General features: G+C 43.8%; 1 protein-coding gene across 3 annotated transcripts in view; it reads left to right on the forward strand.

Moving 5' to 3' along the window:
- The window catches only part of ssx2ipa (synovial sarcoma, X breakpoint 2 interacting protein a), a 100,570-nt gene that overhangs the window by 27,028 nt on the left and 59,369 nt on the right, over positions 1 to 14,173 (forward strand). For all 3 annotated transcript variants that reach the window (XM_059983725.1, XM_059983726.1, XM_059983727.1), the window contains exon 2: positions 10,800 to 10,936. In XM_059983725.1, coding sequence (XP_059839708.1) covers positions 10,888 to 10,936 — 49 coding nt within the window. In that variant the 5' untranslated portion in view covers positions 10,800 to 10,887. The remainder of the gene's footprint in view (positions 1 to 10,799; positions 10,937 to 14,173) is intronic.

Here is a 14,173-nt window from a genome sequence, read left to right on the forward strand (position 1 = left end):
CAGGACCCCCTCACTCACCTTACCTACATCGTTGGTCCCTACATGGACCACTACATCTGGCCAATTTATGAGGCCAATCCGTTGAGTCGGGGGGAGTTGGTTCCCCATTGTTAGTTCCAAGTCGTGTTTTCTGTGGTACCAGCCACCAGCCCCTAGGCAATGGAACCGAATGCACGTGACTTCCTTCAAATGGCTTCCAGCTATTACGGGATCGCTAGCGTTTCTTCTAGTGCATCTGAACCAGAAGCACTGTACAGCCCCCCTCCCCCCTTTTATCTTAACTCGCCGGGTAGTAGATGTCAATCAGGTTGGGGTGATGTAATCTCTCTCTCAACCAGTCCACTTTGCCCGAGAGCTTGCACGTAGTATAGTCCCCAATCCACAAACGTTGTCTCCAGGAGACAATGGCCAGGTCTCTCTCTCTCTCATTTCCTGGGTCCTCTGACCCAACCCAATAATGCTCTTGCGATTCTCACAAAGGAGGGGGCTTCCCCCGCACCCTTCAGCCCCTCAGAGCTGTGGTACATTCATAACACCCCATTCCTGACATATTTAGTTGCTTTTTTTCTCTCTCCCTGTCTGCCCATCACTGCCTGTTCTCCTTCTCCCTCTGTTGCTTTCTCCCCCCCGCCTTTCTTTCTCCTGAGGCCTCCTGTCCCATGATCCTTTCCCTTCTCCAGCTCTGTGTCACTTTCGCCAATCACCTTTCCAGCTCTTAGCTTCATCCCATCTCCTCCGGTCATCTCCTATCATTTTGCATTTCCCCCTCCTTACCCCCCCCCCCCCCACTACTTTCAAATCTCTTAGTATCTCTCCTTTCAGTTAGTCCTGACGAAGGGTCTCGGCCCGAAACGTCGACAGTGCTTCTCCTTTTAGGTGCTGCCTGGCCTGCTGCGTTCCACCAGTACTTTGTGTGTTGTTTGAATTTCCAGCATCGGCAGATTTCCTCATGTTTGTTCCTACTTCTATTTTATCTATCCCTTTCAAAATTTTGCATGTTTCTATAAGATCCGCTCTCATTCTTCTGAACTCCAGAGAGTATAGTCCCAAGTGACTCAAGCCCTCCTCATAGGTTAACCCCTTCATCCTTGGAATCAACCTGGTGATCCTCCTCTGCATTGCCTCCAAAGCCAGTATATCCTCCTCCAAGTATGGAGAGCAGAACTGCACACAGTGCTCCAGCTGCAGCCTCACCAGTACCCTGTATAGTTGCAGCATGACCTTCCTGCTCTTGAATTCAATCCCTCTAGCAATGTAACATTCCGTTCACCTTCTTAATAACCTGTTGTATCTGCATGCCAACTTCTTGCGATTCATGCACAAGTCCCTCTGCACAGCAGCATACTGTAATCTTTCACCATTTAAATAATAATCTGCTCCTCTATTATTCCTTCCAAAATGGATGATCTCGTATTTACCAACATTGTATTCCATCTGCCAGACCTTGGTCCACTCACTTAACTTATCTATATCCCTCTGCAGACTCTCCACATCCTCTGTATAATTTGCTTTTCCACTCAGTTTAGTGTCATCAGCAAATTTTGCTGCGCTACACTCAGTCCCCTCTTCCAAATCATCAATGTAAATGATAAACAGCTGCGGGCCCAGCACTGACCCCTGCTGCACCCCTTTCAACACAGACTGCCAACCGGAGAAACATCCATTTATGCCAACTCTTACCTTCTATCGGTTAATCAATCCATTATCAATGCCAATACACTTCCTCTGACTCCATGCATCTGTATCTTCTTTACAAGTCTCTTGTGCAGCACCTTATCAAACACCTTCTGGAAATCCAAGTATATGACTTCCACCTGTTCCCCTCTATCCTCTGCACTCATTATGTCCTCAAAGAACTCCATAAGTTTGTCGAACAGGACCTGCCCTTTCTGAATCCATGCTGCGTCTGTCTAATGGAACCACTCCTTTCTAAATGCTTCATTATTTCTTCCTTAATGACAGCTTCAAGTATTTTCCCGACTACAGATGTTAAGCTAACTGGCCTATTGTTGCCCGTCTTTGCCTACATCCTTTTTAAAAAACATAGCGTGACATTTGCTGTCTTCTAATCTGCTGGGACCTGCCCAGAGTCCAGAGTGTTTTGATAAATGATTACCCACGCATTAACATCCACCAATTCCTTCAGCACCCTGGGATGCATTCCATCAGGACCAGGGGACTTATTTACCTTCAGGCCCTCTAGTTTACTCATCACTATCTCTTTAGTGACAGCGATTTTATCGAGGTCCTCATCTCCCATTTCATCCATAACATTCTTTTTTGGCATATTAGATGTGTCGTCCACCATGAAGACTGACACAAAATAGTCATTCAATGCCTCAGCCATTTCCTTATCACGCAATATCAATTTACCCTTATCGTCTTCCAAAGAAACTACGTTGACTTTAGCCACCCTCTTCTGCTTTATATATTTATAAACTTTTGCTATCTGTTTTTATATTTTGTGCTAATTTACTTTCTTACTCTATCTTCCCTTTCCTTATTTCTTGTTTAGTTATTCTCTGTTGCTTTTAAAAGTTTTCCCAATCCTCCAGTCTCCCACTACTCTTTGCGATTTTGTACACATGAGCTTTTAATTTGATACTATCTTTTATTTCCTTAGTTATCCAAGGCTGGCTCTCCCCACACTTACTGTCCTTACTATTGACTGGAATATACTTTTGTAGAGCACTGTGAAAAATCTGAGTATTCCACTGTTCCTCAACTGTCCTACCAAATAGCCTGTGCTCCCAATCCACATTAGCCAACTCCTCCCTCATCCCGTTGTTGTTTACTTTGTTCAAGCATTGATCTATTAGGCAGACACAATATGGATTCAGCAAAGGCAGGTCTGTTTGACAAACTTACTGGAGTTCTTTGAGGATATAACAAGTGCAATGGATAAAGGGGAATAGATAATTAGTTGGCTATTTACTTGGATTTCCGGAAGGCATTTGATAAGGTGCCACATAAAAAAACTTGTCCATTAAGACAGGGATGCATAAGAGTTGGGGGTGATGTAGTAACATGGATAGAGGATTGGTAACCAATAGAAAGCAGAGAGTTGGGATACATGGATGTTACTCTGGTTGACAATCGGTGGCGAGCGGTGGGCCGCAGGGGTCGGTGCTGGCCCGCAACTGTTCACAATATATATTAATGATCTGGAAGAGGGGGCTGACTGTAGTGAGGCTAAATTTGCTGATGGTACTAAATTAAGCGGAAAATCAAATTGCGCGGAAGATGCGTAGAGTCTGCAGAGAGATAGATAGGTTGAGTGAGTGGGCAAGGAACTGGCTGATGGAGTACAATATTGGTAAATGCAAGGTCATTCACTTTGGAAGGAAAATTGAAAGAGCGGATTATTATTTAAATAGTAAAAAGTTGCAGGATGCTGTTGTGCAGAGGGATTTTGGAGTGCTTGTACATGAATTGCAATGTTGGTTTGCAGATGCAGCAGACTATTAAGAAGGCCAAAGGCTGCACCTAGAGTACTGCGCACAGCTGTGGTCTCCTTACTTGAGGAAGGATATACTGGCTTTGAAAACAATGCAGAGGAAATTCACCAGGTTGATTCCAGATATAATGGGGTTAGAATATGAGGAGAGTTTGAGTCACCTGGGTCTGTACTTGCTGAAATCTAGAAGAATGAAAGGAGATCTTATAGAAACGTATATAAAATTATGAAAGCGATAGACAAGATAGGCAGGAAAGTTGTTTACGCTGGTAGGCGAGACTAGAGCTAGAGTACATAGCCTCAAGATTTGGGGGAATAGATTTAGGACAGATGAGAATTAAACCAATCAACATGACATATAACATGAAAGGAAAGATTCTTGAACCAGTCACCCACCACCCATATCTTGGTGTTGAAATTAGGAAGGATCTTAACTGGACATGCAATATCAATCAGATTACAGCCAAAGCAAACAATGCTGGGTATCCTGCAAAGAAACCTCCACTCGTATAGTAAATCCGTCAAGGTCATGGCATATAAGACACTCATCTGTCCAAAGCTTGAGTATTGCACGGCCATATGGGATCCCCATCAAGCTAACAAAAAGAAGTCCATCAAAAAAATCCAATGCTGCTTGCTTTGTGCCAAATGATTACAGCCGAAACTCCAGTGTAACCAATATGCTCTCTAACCTTCAATGGGAACCTCTTGAAAACCGACGTACTAAACTATGGTTAATCTCCATTTTCAAAGAAGTTCACAACGTCAGTTCATCAAACATACAAATTTGTCACATGGTCAGTTCAACTCGACAGCAAACTGGACCTTACATACTGGAAACCCTTTCATTCAACAAGATTTGCTACCAGTACCCCCTCTACCCAAGATCAACAAGAGAGTGGAATCTTCTGCCGCCAGACCTGTGCAGTATTTCTGACATTAATATTTTTATTACTAATTTTTTTATTGCAAAACCAACAAAATACATTCAATACAACCAACTGCATTTTGACTGTTTAACTCAGCCACTCCCAACCTTCCTCACCATCCTCCCTCTACCCTTCTCTCCTCCCCCATCCCTCTCCCCTCCAACCAACCAACTGAATAATAGTGCATACACAGACAAAGCATTCCTATTTTAACAAAAGATCTTTTAAGTTAGATATCAAATTTGTCCACATAAAGATTGTGTTTGGTCGTGCATCATTTCCTCTTGAGATGAAAGTTTCAAGTAAGAAATGTCCAAAAAGCTCCGAATCCAGTGAGAATTTGAAATATCATGAGGAGGTTTCCAACACTGGACTACAATCTTCTTAGCTGCAGTTAGACCTGCCAGCCAAACTTTGCATGTTTTTTTCCTTAAAGGAAAGGTGGGAGTCACCATTTAGAAGATGTACAGCGGAGTCCATTGGTAATTGTACCCCATTAGTTCTGTAAGAGTACTGATGACCTTCCCCCCCCCCTCAAAAAAAACCCAAAAACCTCTGGACATTCCCATACAACATGTATAAAAGAGCCAATGGTTCCATGGGGACAAAATGAGCAATATGAGTCAGGAACCTGTCCTATTTGATGTCTAATTCTCGGTGTTAAATATGCTCTATGACAAAATTTCAAGCGCAAATACTGATGATTTGGGTTTTTCAAAGCACTGGCAGCATTATCCCAAATTGCATCCCAGTCTAAGTCTTGTCCCAATTCAGATATGTCCCTATCCCAGGCTTTCATTCCTGATGTGGGCATATAATTCTGGGAGTTTAATTTATCATAGATATATGACATTCTGTCCTGGAACACCCTGTATCCAACTTAAAATGGGATGGTCTTTTAAATCTGACCCCAGGGAATGCCGTAGGCTTTACAAGCTGATCTTACTCTAAAGTGGAAGGGAGTGTTTATCAATATTATATCGAGATATCTGTTCTTGAAAGCTAAGGATAGTACTTGCCCCATTAATATCTTGAAGAGTAGTAAAACCTTGATCCTCCCAAGTTCTGTTGGTGAATGGTTTCCCCCAGATAGAAAATGATTATTGTTCCATAATGGAGATGATTTGCACCATATGCGTTTAAATTTCAGGAATTTTTCTGCTGCTCTAAACACTTGTAGCAAATGGGTTAAAATTGGACCGTAATACAAATCACATTTTTTTTGGTAGACATACCTATAAGGAGAAAGTCCTTCAACCGTATTGGTGCTATTAGCTCTTGTTCTATATTTTTCCATAATGTAACTTTATCCTCTTCCATCCAATAGCTAATGACAATAATATTTTTAGACTCAGTCAAATCAATTAAGGGGATCTAGTCAAAAAAGCTCTCTTTACAATTTAACTCGCCGTTCACACTGTGTGTTATAACAGCCGTCCAGCAGTGCTTGCGCAGTACCAAACAGAAGCAAAAGAAACTGCTTTTCCCAGAGAGTGGTGAATCTGTGGAATTCTCTGCCCAGTGAAGCAGTGGAGGCTACCTCAGTAAGAAAAAATTTAAGACAGGTTAAATAGATTTTTGCATAGTAGGGGAATTAAGGGTTATGGGGGAAAAGGCAGGTAGGTAGCCATGATCTTATTGATTGGTGGAGCAGGCTTGACAGGCCAGATGGCCTATTCCTGCTCTTATTTCTTATGTTTATGTTCAATAGGTTTCAATTAGATTTCCTACCCTCATTCTTCTAAATTCCAGCAAGTTTAGCCCCAGAGCCATCAAACACTCATCATAAAAATACTTGACTGGGACTGACTGCCGGAGTATTCATTATATTATTGGAGAAGCCAGATGGTAGAAGCAAATAAATTAGACCATATTCATTTTATCTGACTTCCTTTGAGCTCAGAATCAGGTTTATTATCGCTGATGTGTGTCGTGAAATTTGTTGTTTTGTGGCAGCAGTACAATGCAATATAAAATGAGTACTATAAACTGCAAGTAAATAGTGCAAAATGAGAAGAATAGTGTGGTGGAGTTCATGGACGTTCAGAAATCTGATGTGACTATCAGCTACTTGAATAAGAAATGCAAAGGAAATTGCAGTAATCAAAAGTATACTGTAAAGTTGGAATGGAGCTCGCAACATTGCCACCGTACATGAACATAGTTAGACCAGGACAGGCTGTTGGTGTTCATTCATAGGAATTGGAAGCTGTCAACCTTGACAGCTTTCATGTAGACAGGAGCATGCATACTGCCCTCTTTTGAAAGTCCATAACCAGTGAGGATATGTTAACATTGTGAGGATAATTACTGTCATGATACCTAGTCAGGTGCTCCAGACCAGTTCTGAAGCAGGTGAAAACCTGGCCAGCAGGAGCCATCTCTGCTCTTCAAGACTGCTTTGAACCCTTCAAGACTCTTCAAGTCTCTTCAAGACTTCCTGACTGGCACATGTTCAGGGAGGCTGCAACCGATGGCGACTCTACCAACTTAGAGGAGTACACGGCATCAGTGACCAGCTACATCAGCAAGTGCATCAATGATGTCACTGTCTCCAAGACCATCACTACACACTCTAACCAGAAGCTATGGATGACCATGGAGGTGCATGCGCTGCTGAGGACCTGTGGCTCCGCTTTCAGAGCAGGTGACAAGGCTGCCCTAACAACAGCGAGCGCCAAACTGTTCCAGGCCATCAGAGAGCCAAAGCGTGCACATGTCCAGTGAATCCATAGCCACTTCCAGGACAGCGGCAGCACGCGGCACATGTGGAAGGGCATTCAGGACATCACCGACTACAGGACATCATCATCTGACTGTGCGAGTGATACCTCCCTCCCAGATGCGCTGAACAACTTCTACACTCATTTTGAGGTGGAAAATGACGTGGCGGCGAGGAAGTCCACCCCTCCTCCAAATGACCAGGTGCTGTGTCTCACCGAGGCGGATGTGAGGAGAACCCTGTGCAGGTCAACCCACAGAAGACTGCTGGACCAGACAATATTCCTGGCGGAGTGCTTAGAAGATGTGCAGACTAGTTAGCAGATGTTCCCAATGTCATCTTCAACATCTCCCTGAGCAGCACAATCGTTCCAACGTGCTTTAACCATTGTCCCCGTGCCGAAGAAGTTTTCAGTGTCCTGCCTCAATGACTACCATCCCGTTACACTCACGTCCATCATCATGAAGTGTTTCATGAGGCATATCAAGACCCTGCTGCCCCCCTCACTGGACTCCTGCAGTTCGCGCACCATCCCAACCATTCAACAGACGATGCCATTGCCATCACCCTCCACCTGGCCCTAACCCACTTGGACAAAAAAGACATGTAGGTTCGAATGCTGTTCATAGATTTCAGTTCGGCATTCAACACAATCAACCCTCAGAAACTGATTGGAAAGCTGAGCCTCTGGGCGTGAACACCTCCCTCTGCAAATGGATCCTAGACTTCCTGACTGGGAGATTCCAGTCGGTCCGGATTGGAATCAGCATCTCTAACACCTTCACACTGAGCACGGGGGCCCCCCAGGGTTGTGTGCTCAGTCCACTGCTGTTCACTCTGCTGACTCATGACTGTGCTGCAGCACACAGCTCGAACTATATTTTCAAGTTCGCTGATGACACAACCGTGGTGGGTCTCATCAGCAAGAACGACGAGTCAGCATACAGAGAGGAGGTGCAGCAACTAATGGACTGGTGCAGAGCCAACAACCTGTCTCTGAATGTGAACAGAAAAAAAGAGATGGTTGTTGACTTCAGAAGGGCATGGAGCGACCACTCTCCACTGAACATTGACATTTCCTCCATTGAGATGGTTAAGAGCACCAAATTTCTTGGTGTTCACCTGGTGGAGAATCTCACCTGGTCCCTTAACACCAGCTCCATAGCAAAGAAAACCCAGATGCATCTCTACTTTCTGCGAAGGCTGAGGGAAGTCCACCTCCCACCCCCCATTCTCATCACATTCTACAGAGGTTGTATTGAGAGCATCCTGAGCAGCTGCATCACCGCTGGTTCAGAAATTGCACCATCTCGGATCACAAGACCCTGCAGCAGATAGTGAGGTCAGCTGCGAAGATCATCGGGGTCTCTTTTCCTGCCATTACAGACATTTACATCACATGCTGCATCCACAAAGCAAACGGCATTATGAAGGACCCCACGCACCCCTCATACAAACTCTTCTCCCTTCTGCCATCTGGGAAACGGCACCGAAGCATTCGGGCTCTCACGACCAGACTGTGCAACAGTTTCTTCCCCCAAGCTATCAGACTCCTCAATATCCAGAGCCTGGACTGACACCAACTTACTGCCCTCTACTGTACTTATTGTCTTGTTTATTATTTATTGTAATGCCTGCACTGTTTTGTGCACTTTATGCAGTCCTGAGTAGGTCTGTAGTCTAGTGTATTTTTTTTTGTTTTACGTAGTTTAGTGTAGTTTCTGTATTGTATCATGTAGCACCATGGTCCTGAAAAACATTGTCTTGTACAGTACACGGTAAAAACCAGCAGTTATGGTCAAAATGACTATCAAAAGTGACTTGACTTGACTTCAGTTATGGGTTCTCTATTTCCTTGTTGTTCTCCAATTTAGATTTATTTGAGATACTGTGGCGACCCATTTCCTGGCACATCCGAACCGGCTCACAATTAGATAGCCTACGGGGGTTTGCGAGCACAGAGCTTTGGAGCCTCTGCGCCACGGGGGGCAGGTTGAGGGAGGCTTAAAAGTGAGGCTGAGGATTTCGAATAAAGTTTTTTCCTTCGACTGCAGTTACCGACTCTGTGTCGTAATTTTAGCGCTGCGTATAGCACACCACTATACTACAGTCCATTACAGCCGTTTCTGGTAGGGGACTGAGGACACAACATTATGGATCACCAGTTTTGAGAATAATCATGGCAAAGGTGTTGCTGTGTCTCCTTAGCTATTGTGGTCTGTTGGTCAAAGGTCCATTTGGAGAGGGAGGCATTCAGTTTGTACATGGATTTCCCACCCGCATGCCACTTCTGCGGGCTGGAGGAGACCGTGTACCACATGTACATGGAGTGTGTGAGGCTGCAGCCTCTTTTTGCATATTTGCGTGGGCTGCTTCTCGCCTTCTGGCTGCATTTTAGTCCCACCCTGTTTATATACGGTCATCCAGTAAGGAAGGGGGCATGGAGGGATGAGGATGTCCTAGTCAACTTGCTCCTGGGGCTGGCGAAATCCGCAATCCGTGGGTCTTGGAAACGGGTGGCGGGAGGATCTCCCCGGGCAGACTGCCTGGCAATGTTTAGGGGGTATGTTCGTGCCCGGGTAACTATTGAAAAAGAACTCGCGCAGTCCACAGCGGCCTTGGAGGAGTTTCGAGACCGTTGGGCTCCGCGGGGTGTAAATGCCATCGTGGATAGGGATGGCAACATTCTGGTGTAATGTCTATTTGTAGTGCAGTAATTGTGTTTGCCACTGTTTTGTATATATTGTATAGCACAGATATTTGTAATAAAGGATTTTGTAATAAAAAAAAGGGTTCAAAGTTTGGTGAAGTTTACCTGGAAAAATAGCATTGAAGTTGGAACTCTAGTCCATAATCTTTAAACTTTGTGCCTTTAGAATAGATGAGAATTTGTTTTAGCCAGAGGGTGCTTAATCTGTGGAATTCATTGTCAGAGACTGCGGATAAGGCCAAGTCATTGAGTATATTTAAAGCGGGGGTTCTTTATTACTAAGGCTATCAAAAGTTATGGCGAGAATGCAGGTGAATGGGTTTCAGAGGGATAATCACTCAAGATTGAATGACGGAGCAGACTGCGGGTAGGCCAAATAGTCTAATTCTGCTCCTGTCTCTAGAACCTAGAAGTACATAGAACTTTACAGACCATTTGGCCCACAATATTGTGCTGACCCATTAACCTACTCTAAGATCAATCTAGCCCTTTACTCTTACATATCCCTTCATTTTTCTATCATCCACGTGCACAAGAATTCCTTAGAAGTCCCTAATATATCCTCCTCTCCTGCAATTCACTTTTGGGGGGGGAGGGAATTCTTGGGGACAGCCCCCCCCCCCCCCCCTCACTTTCCTCCCATCACCTTAAAAACATGCCTCCTTTTTATGGTCATAATTTTCTAAGCCATGGTTTAGTATTCCAGTTGAGGTGGAGCACTAAATTATGTAGGATTTTATTCAACGTCCTTTACACTGTTATTCTGATGTGCTTAGCTATTACATCAGTACAATGTTTTCTGTTTTGTCCATGAATTTCGCTTCAAGCCACCCCTTCCTATCCCACTGTTCCTCAGTAGCACTTCGCTTGTGTATTTGTATAAACGATTTGGAGTCAGTGAATCTAGTCTTCAATGACTGCATTGCTGATGTAATCTGCTCTTTATAAAAATGTTAATTTTTAACTGCTGTCTATTTTTAGGTGTTGTGTGCACAGGGACGCTTACATCAGTCAGTTGTACGTGTTGCAGCTGAGCTGGTTTTGCAGTTAATTTGGCTGCTGGCTGGCTATGGGCGATTGGAGAGTGAAAACCATGCCAGTACCTGAACCATCACCAGGTAAGTCCATTCTGCTGCTAACAGGGTTCACCTTGAGTGTTAAATGGCAAACAGCACGACAAATTCAATTACCAAAATGCTTTTGTTGATAATTTTCAACTAAGAATCAGTCAGGTTTAATATCACAAGCATATATTGTGAAATTTGTTTTGTGCCAGCAATAATTGTAATTAAAAATCTATAAATTACAATAAGAAACATTTTAAAAACAAAAAGGGAAGAAAAATAGTTTGCATGAGTTCAATGCCAATTCAGAAATGTGATGGCAAAGGGGATGAAGCTGTCCCTAAAAAGGCTAAGGAAGGGCATACCTTTTTCCTGTGGCTTGGCTATTTCAAATAAATCTTTGAAGTTAAGTGGGTTAAACATTGAAAGATAGAAAACCTATAGCACAATACAGGCCCTTCGGCCCACAAAGTTGTGCCAAACATGTCCCTACCTTAGAAATTACTAGGCTTACCTATAGCCCTCTATTTTTCTAAGCTCCATGTACCTATCTAAAAGCCTCTTAAAAGGCCCTATCGTATCCGCCTCCACCTCCATTGCCGGCAGCCCATTCCACACACTCACCACTCTGTGAGTAAAAAAAAAAACTTGCCCCTTACATCTCTGTACCTACTCCTCAGCACCTTAAACCTGTGTCTTGTGGCAACCATTTCAGCCCTGGGGAAAAAGCCTCTGACTTATCCACACGATCAATGCCTCTCATCATCTTGTACTCTATCAGGTCACTTCTCATCCTCCGTTGCTCCAAGGAGAAAAAGCCGAGTTCACTCAACCTAACCTCATAAGGCATGCTCCCCAATCCCGGCAACATCTTTGTAAATCTCCTCTACACCCTTTCTATGGCTTCCACACCCTTCCTGTAGTGAGGTGACCAGAACTGAGCACAGTACTCCCAAGTGGGATCTGTCCAACGTCCTATATAGCTGCAATATTACCTCTTGGTTCCTAAATTCAATTCCACAATTGAGAGAAGGCCAATATGCCAAGCGCCTTCTTAACCACAGAGTCAACCTGCGCATCTGCTTTGAGTGTTGTACAGACTTGGACCCCAAGATCCCTCTGATCCTCCAGACTGCTAAGAGTCTTACCATTAATGCTATATTCTGCCATCATATTTGACCTACCAAAATGAACCACTTCACACTTATCTGGGTTGAACTCCATCTGCCACTTCTCAGCCCAGTTTTATATCCTATCAATGTCCCACTGTAACCTCTGACAGTCGTCCACACTATCCACAACACCTCCAACCTTTGTGTCATCAGCAAACTTGCTAACCCATCCCTCCACTTCCTCATCCAGGTCATTTATAAAAATCACGAAGAGTAAGGGTCCCAGAACAGATCCCTGAGGCACTCCGCTGGTGACCGACCTCCATGCAGAAAATGACCCGTCTACAACCAGTCTTTGCCTTCTGCGGGCAAGCCATTTCTGGATCCACAAAGTAATGTCCCCTTGGATCCTTTGCCTCCTTACTTTCTCAATAAGCCTTGCATGGGGTACCTTATCAAATGCCTTGCTGAAATCCATATACACTGCATCTACTGCTCTACCTTCAACAATGTGTTGAGTCACATCCTCAAAAAATTCAATCAGGCCCGTAAGGCATGACCTGCCCTTGACAAAGCCATGCTGACTATTCCTAATCATATTATACCTCTCCAAATGTTCATAAATCCTGCCTCTCATCAACTTACCAACCACTGAGGTAAGACTCACTGGTATATAATTTCCTGGGCTATCTCTACTCCCTTTCTTGAATAAAAGAACAACATCTGCAACCCTCCAATCCTCCGGAACCTCCCCCATCCCAGACTCAGCAATGTCCTCCCTCGCTTCCCACAGTAGCCTGGGGTACATGTCATCTGGTCCCGGCAACTTAACCGGCTTGATGCTTTCCAAAAGCTCTAGCACATCCTCTTTCTTAATATCTACATACATTGTCAAGAAACCTTCCTGAACACACCTAACAAACTCCACCCCATCTATACCCCTTGGTCTAGGGAGATGCCAATCGATATTTGGGAAATTAAATTCTCCCATCACGACAACTTTGTTATTATTACACCTTTCCAGGATCTTTCTCCCTATCTGCTACTCGATATCCCTGTTAATATTGGGTGGCCTATTTTTAAAAAAACACCAAGTAAAGTTATTGACCGCTTCCTGTTCCTAACCTCTACCCACAGAGACTCCATAGACAATCTCTCCATGGCTTCACCTTTTCTGCAGCTATGTCTGATCAATAGTGCCCCATCCCCACCTTTTTTGCTGCCCTCCCTGTCCTTTCTGAAGCATCTAAAACCCAGCACTTGAAGTAACCAATCCTGTCTCTGAGCCATCCAAGCCTTTGTAATGGCCTCCACATCATGTCTCCAAGTACTGATCCATGCTCTAAGCTCATTTGCTTTGTTCACAACACTCCTTGCATTAAAATAGACATATCTCAAGCCTTCAGTCTGAGCACGTCCCTTCTCTATCCTCCCTGTCGCACTGTCTACAAGCTTTCTCTATTTGTGAGCTAACTTCCTCTTCCCCAGTCTCTTCAGTTTGGTTTCCACCCCCCAACAATTATAGTTTGAACCCTCCTCAGATTCCGTGCAGCTCAATACCTCCCAGATGAGTCACAGTTTGAAATGTGTATAATTAGTTAGTAATCTCTGCCCATTGGGTCTTAAAGAGGGCTTTAGACACATTAACCTTCATGAATCAGAGTATGTTACGTTGAGGTTATATAAGATGGTGAGGCCAAATTTGGAGTATTGTGTGCAGTTCTGGTCACCTACTTACAGGAAAGATATCAATGATATTTACAGTGTACAAAGACAATTTACAAGGATGTTGCTGGAACTTGAGAATCTGATTTATAGGGAGGGGAAGTTTGAATTGGTTATGACTTTATTCCCTGAAGTGTAGGAGAATTAGAGGATGCAATAAAATCCAAAATGCAATTAAAAAACAAAAATCTGTGATGTTAATTCACGTGAACCTTTATTTAACTGACAAAAGTACAAAGAAAAGATTTTCAATAGTGTTACTGACCAACTTAATTGTATTTTGTAAATATACACAAATTTAGAATTTGATGGCTGCAACACACTCAACAAAAGTTGGGACAGAGGCATGTTTACCAGAGGCATGATAGACTCTACTTTTACACCCAGTCATGATACCTCACCTGCTACCAATTAGCCTGCTTAATGTGCAGTCTTCCAAACCGGTGTTACTTGA

The sequence above is a fragment of the Hypanus sabinus genome, chromosome 11, assembly GCF_030144855.1.
Source record: "Hypanus sabinus isolate sHypSab1 chromosome 11, sHypSab1.hap1, whole genome shotgun sequence".
Taxonomy (NCBI): Eukaryota; Metazoa; Chordata; class Chondrichthyes; order Myliobatiformes; family Dasyatidae; genus Hypanus; species Hypanus sabinus.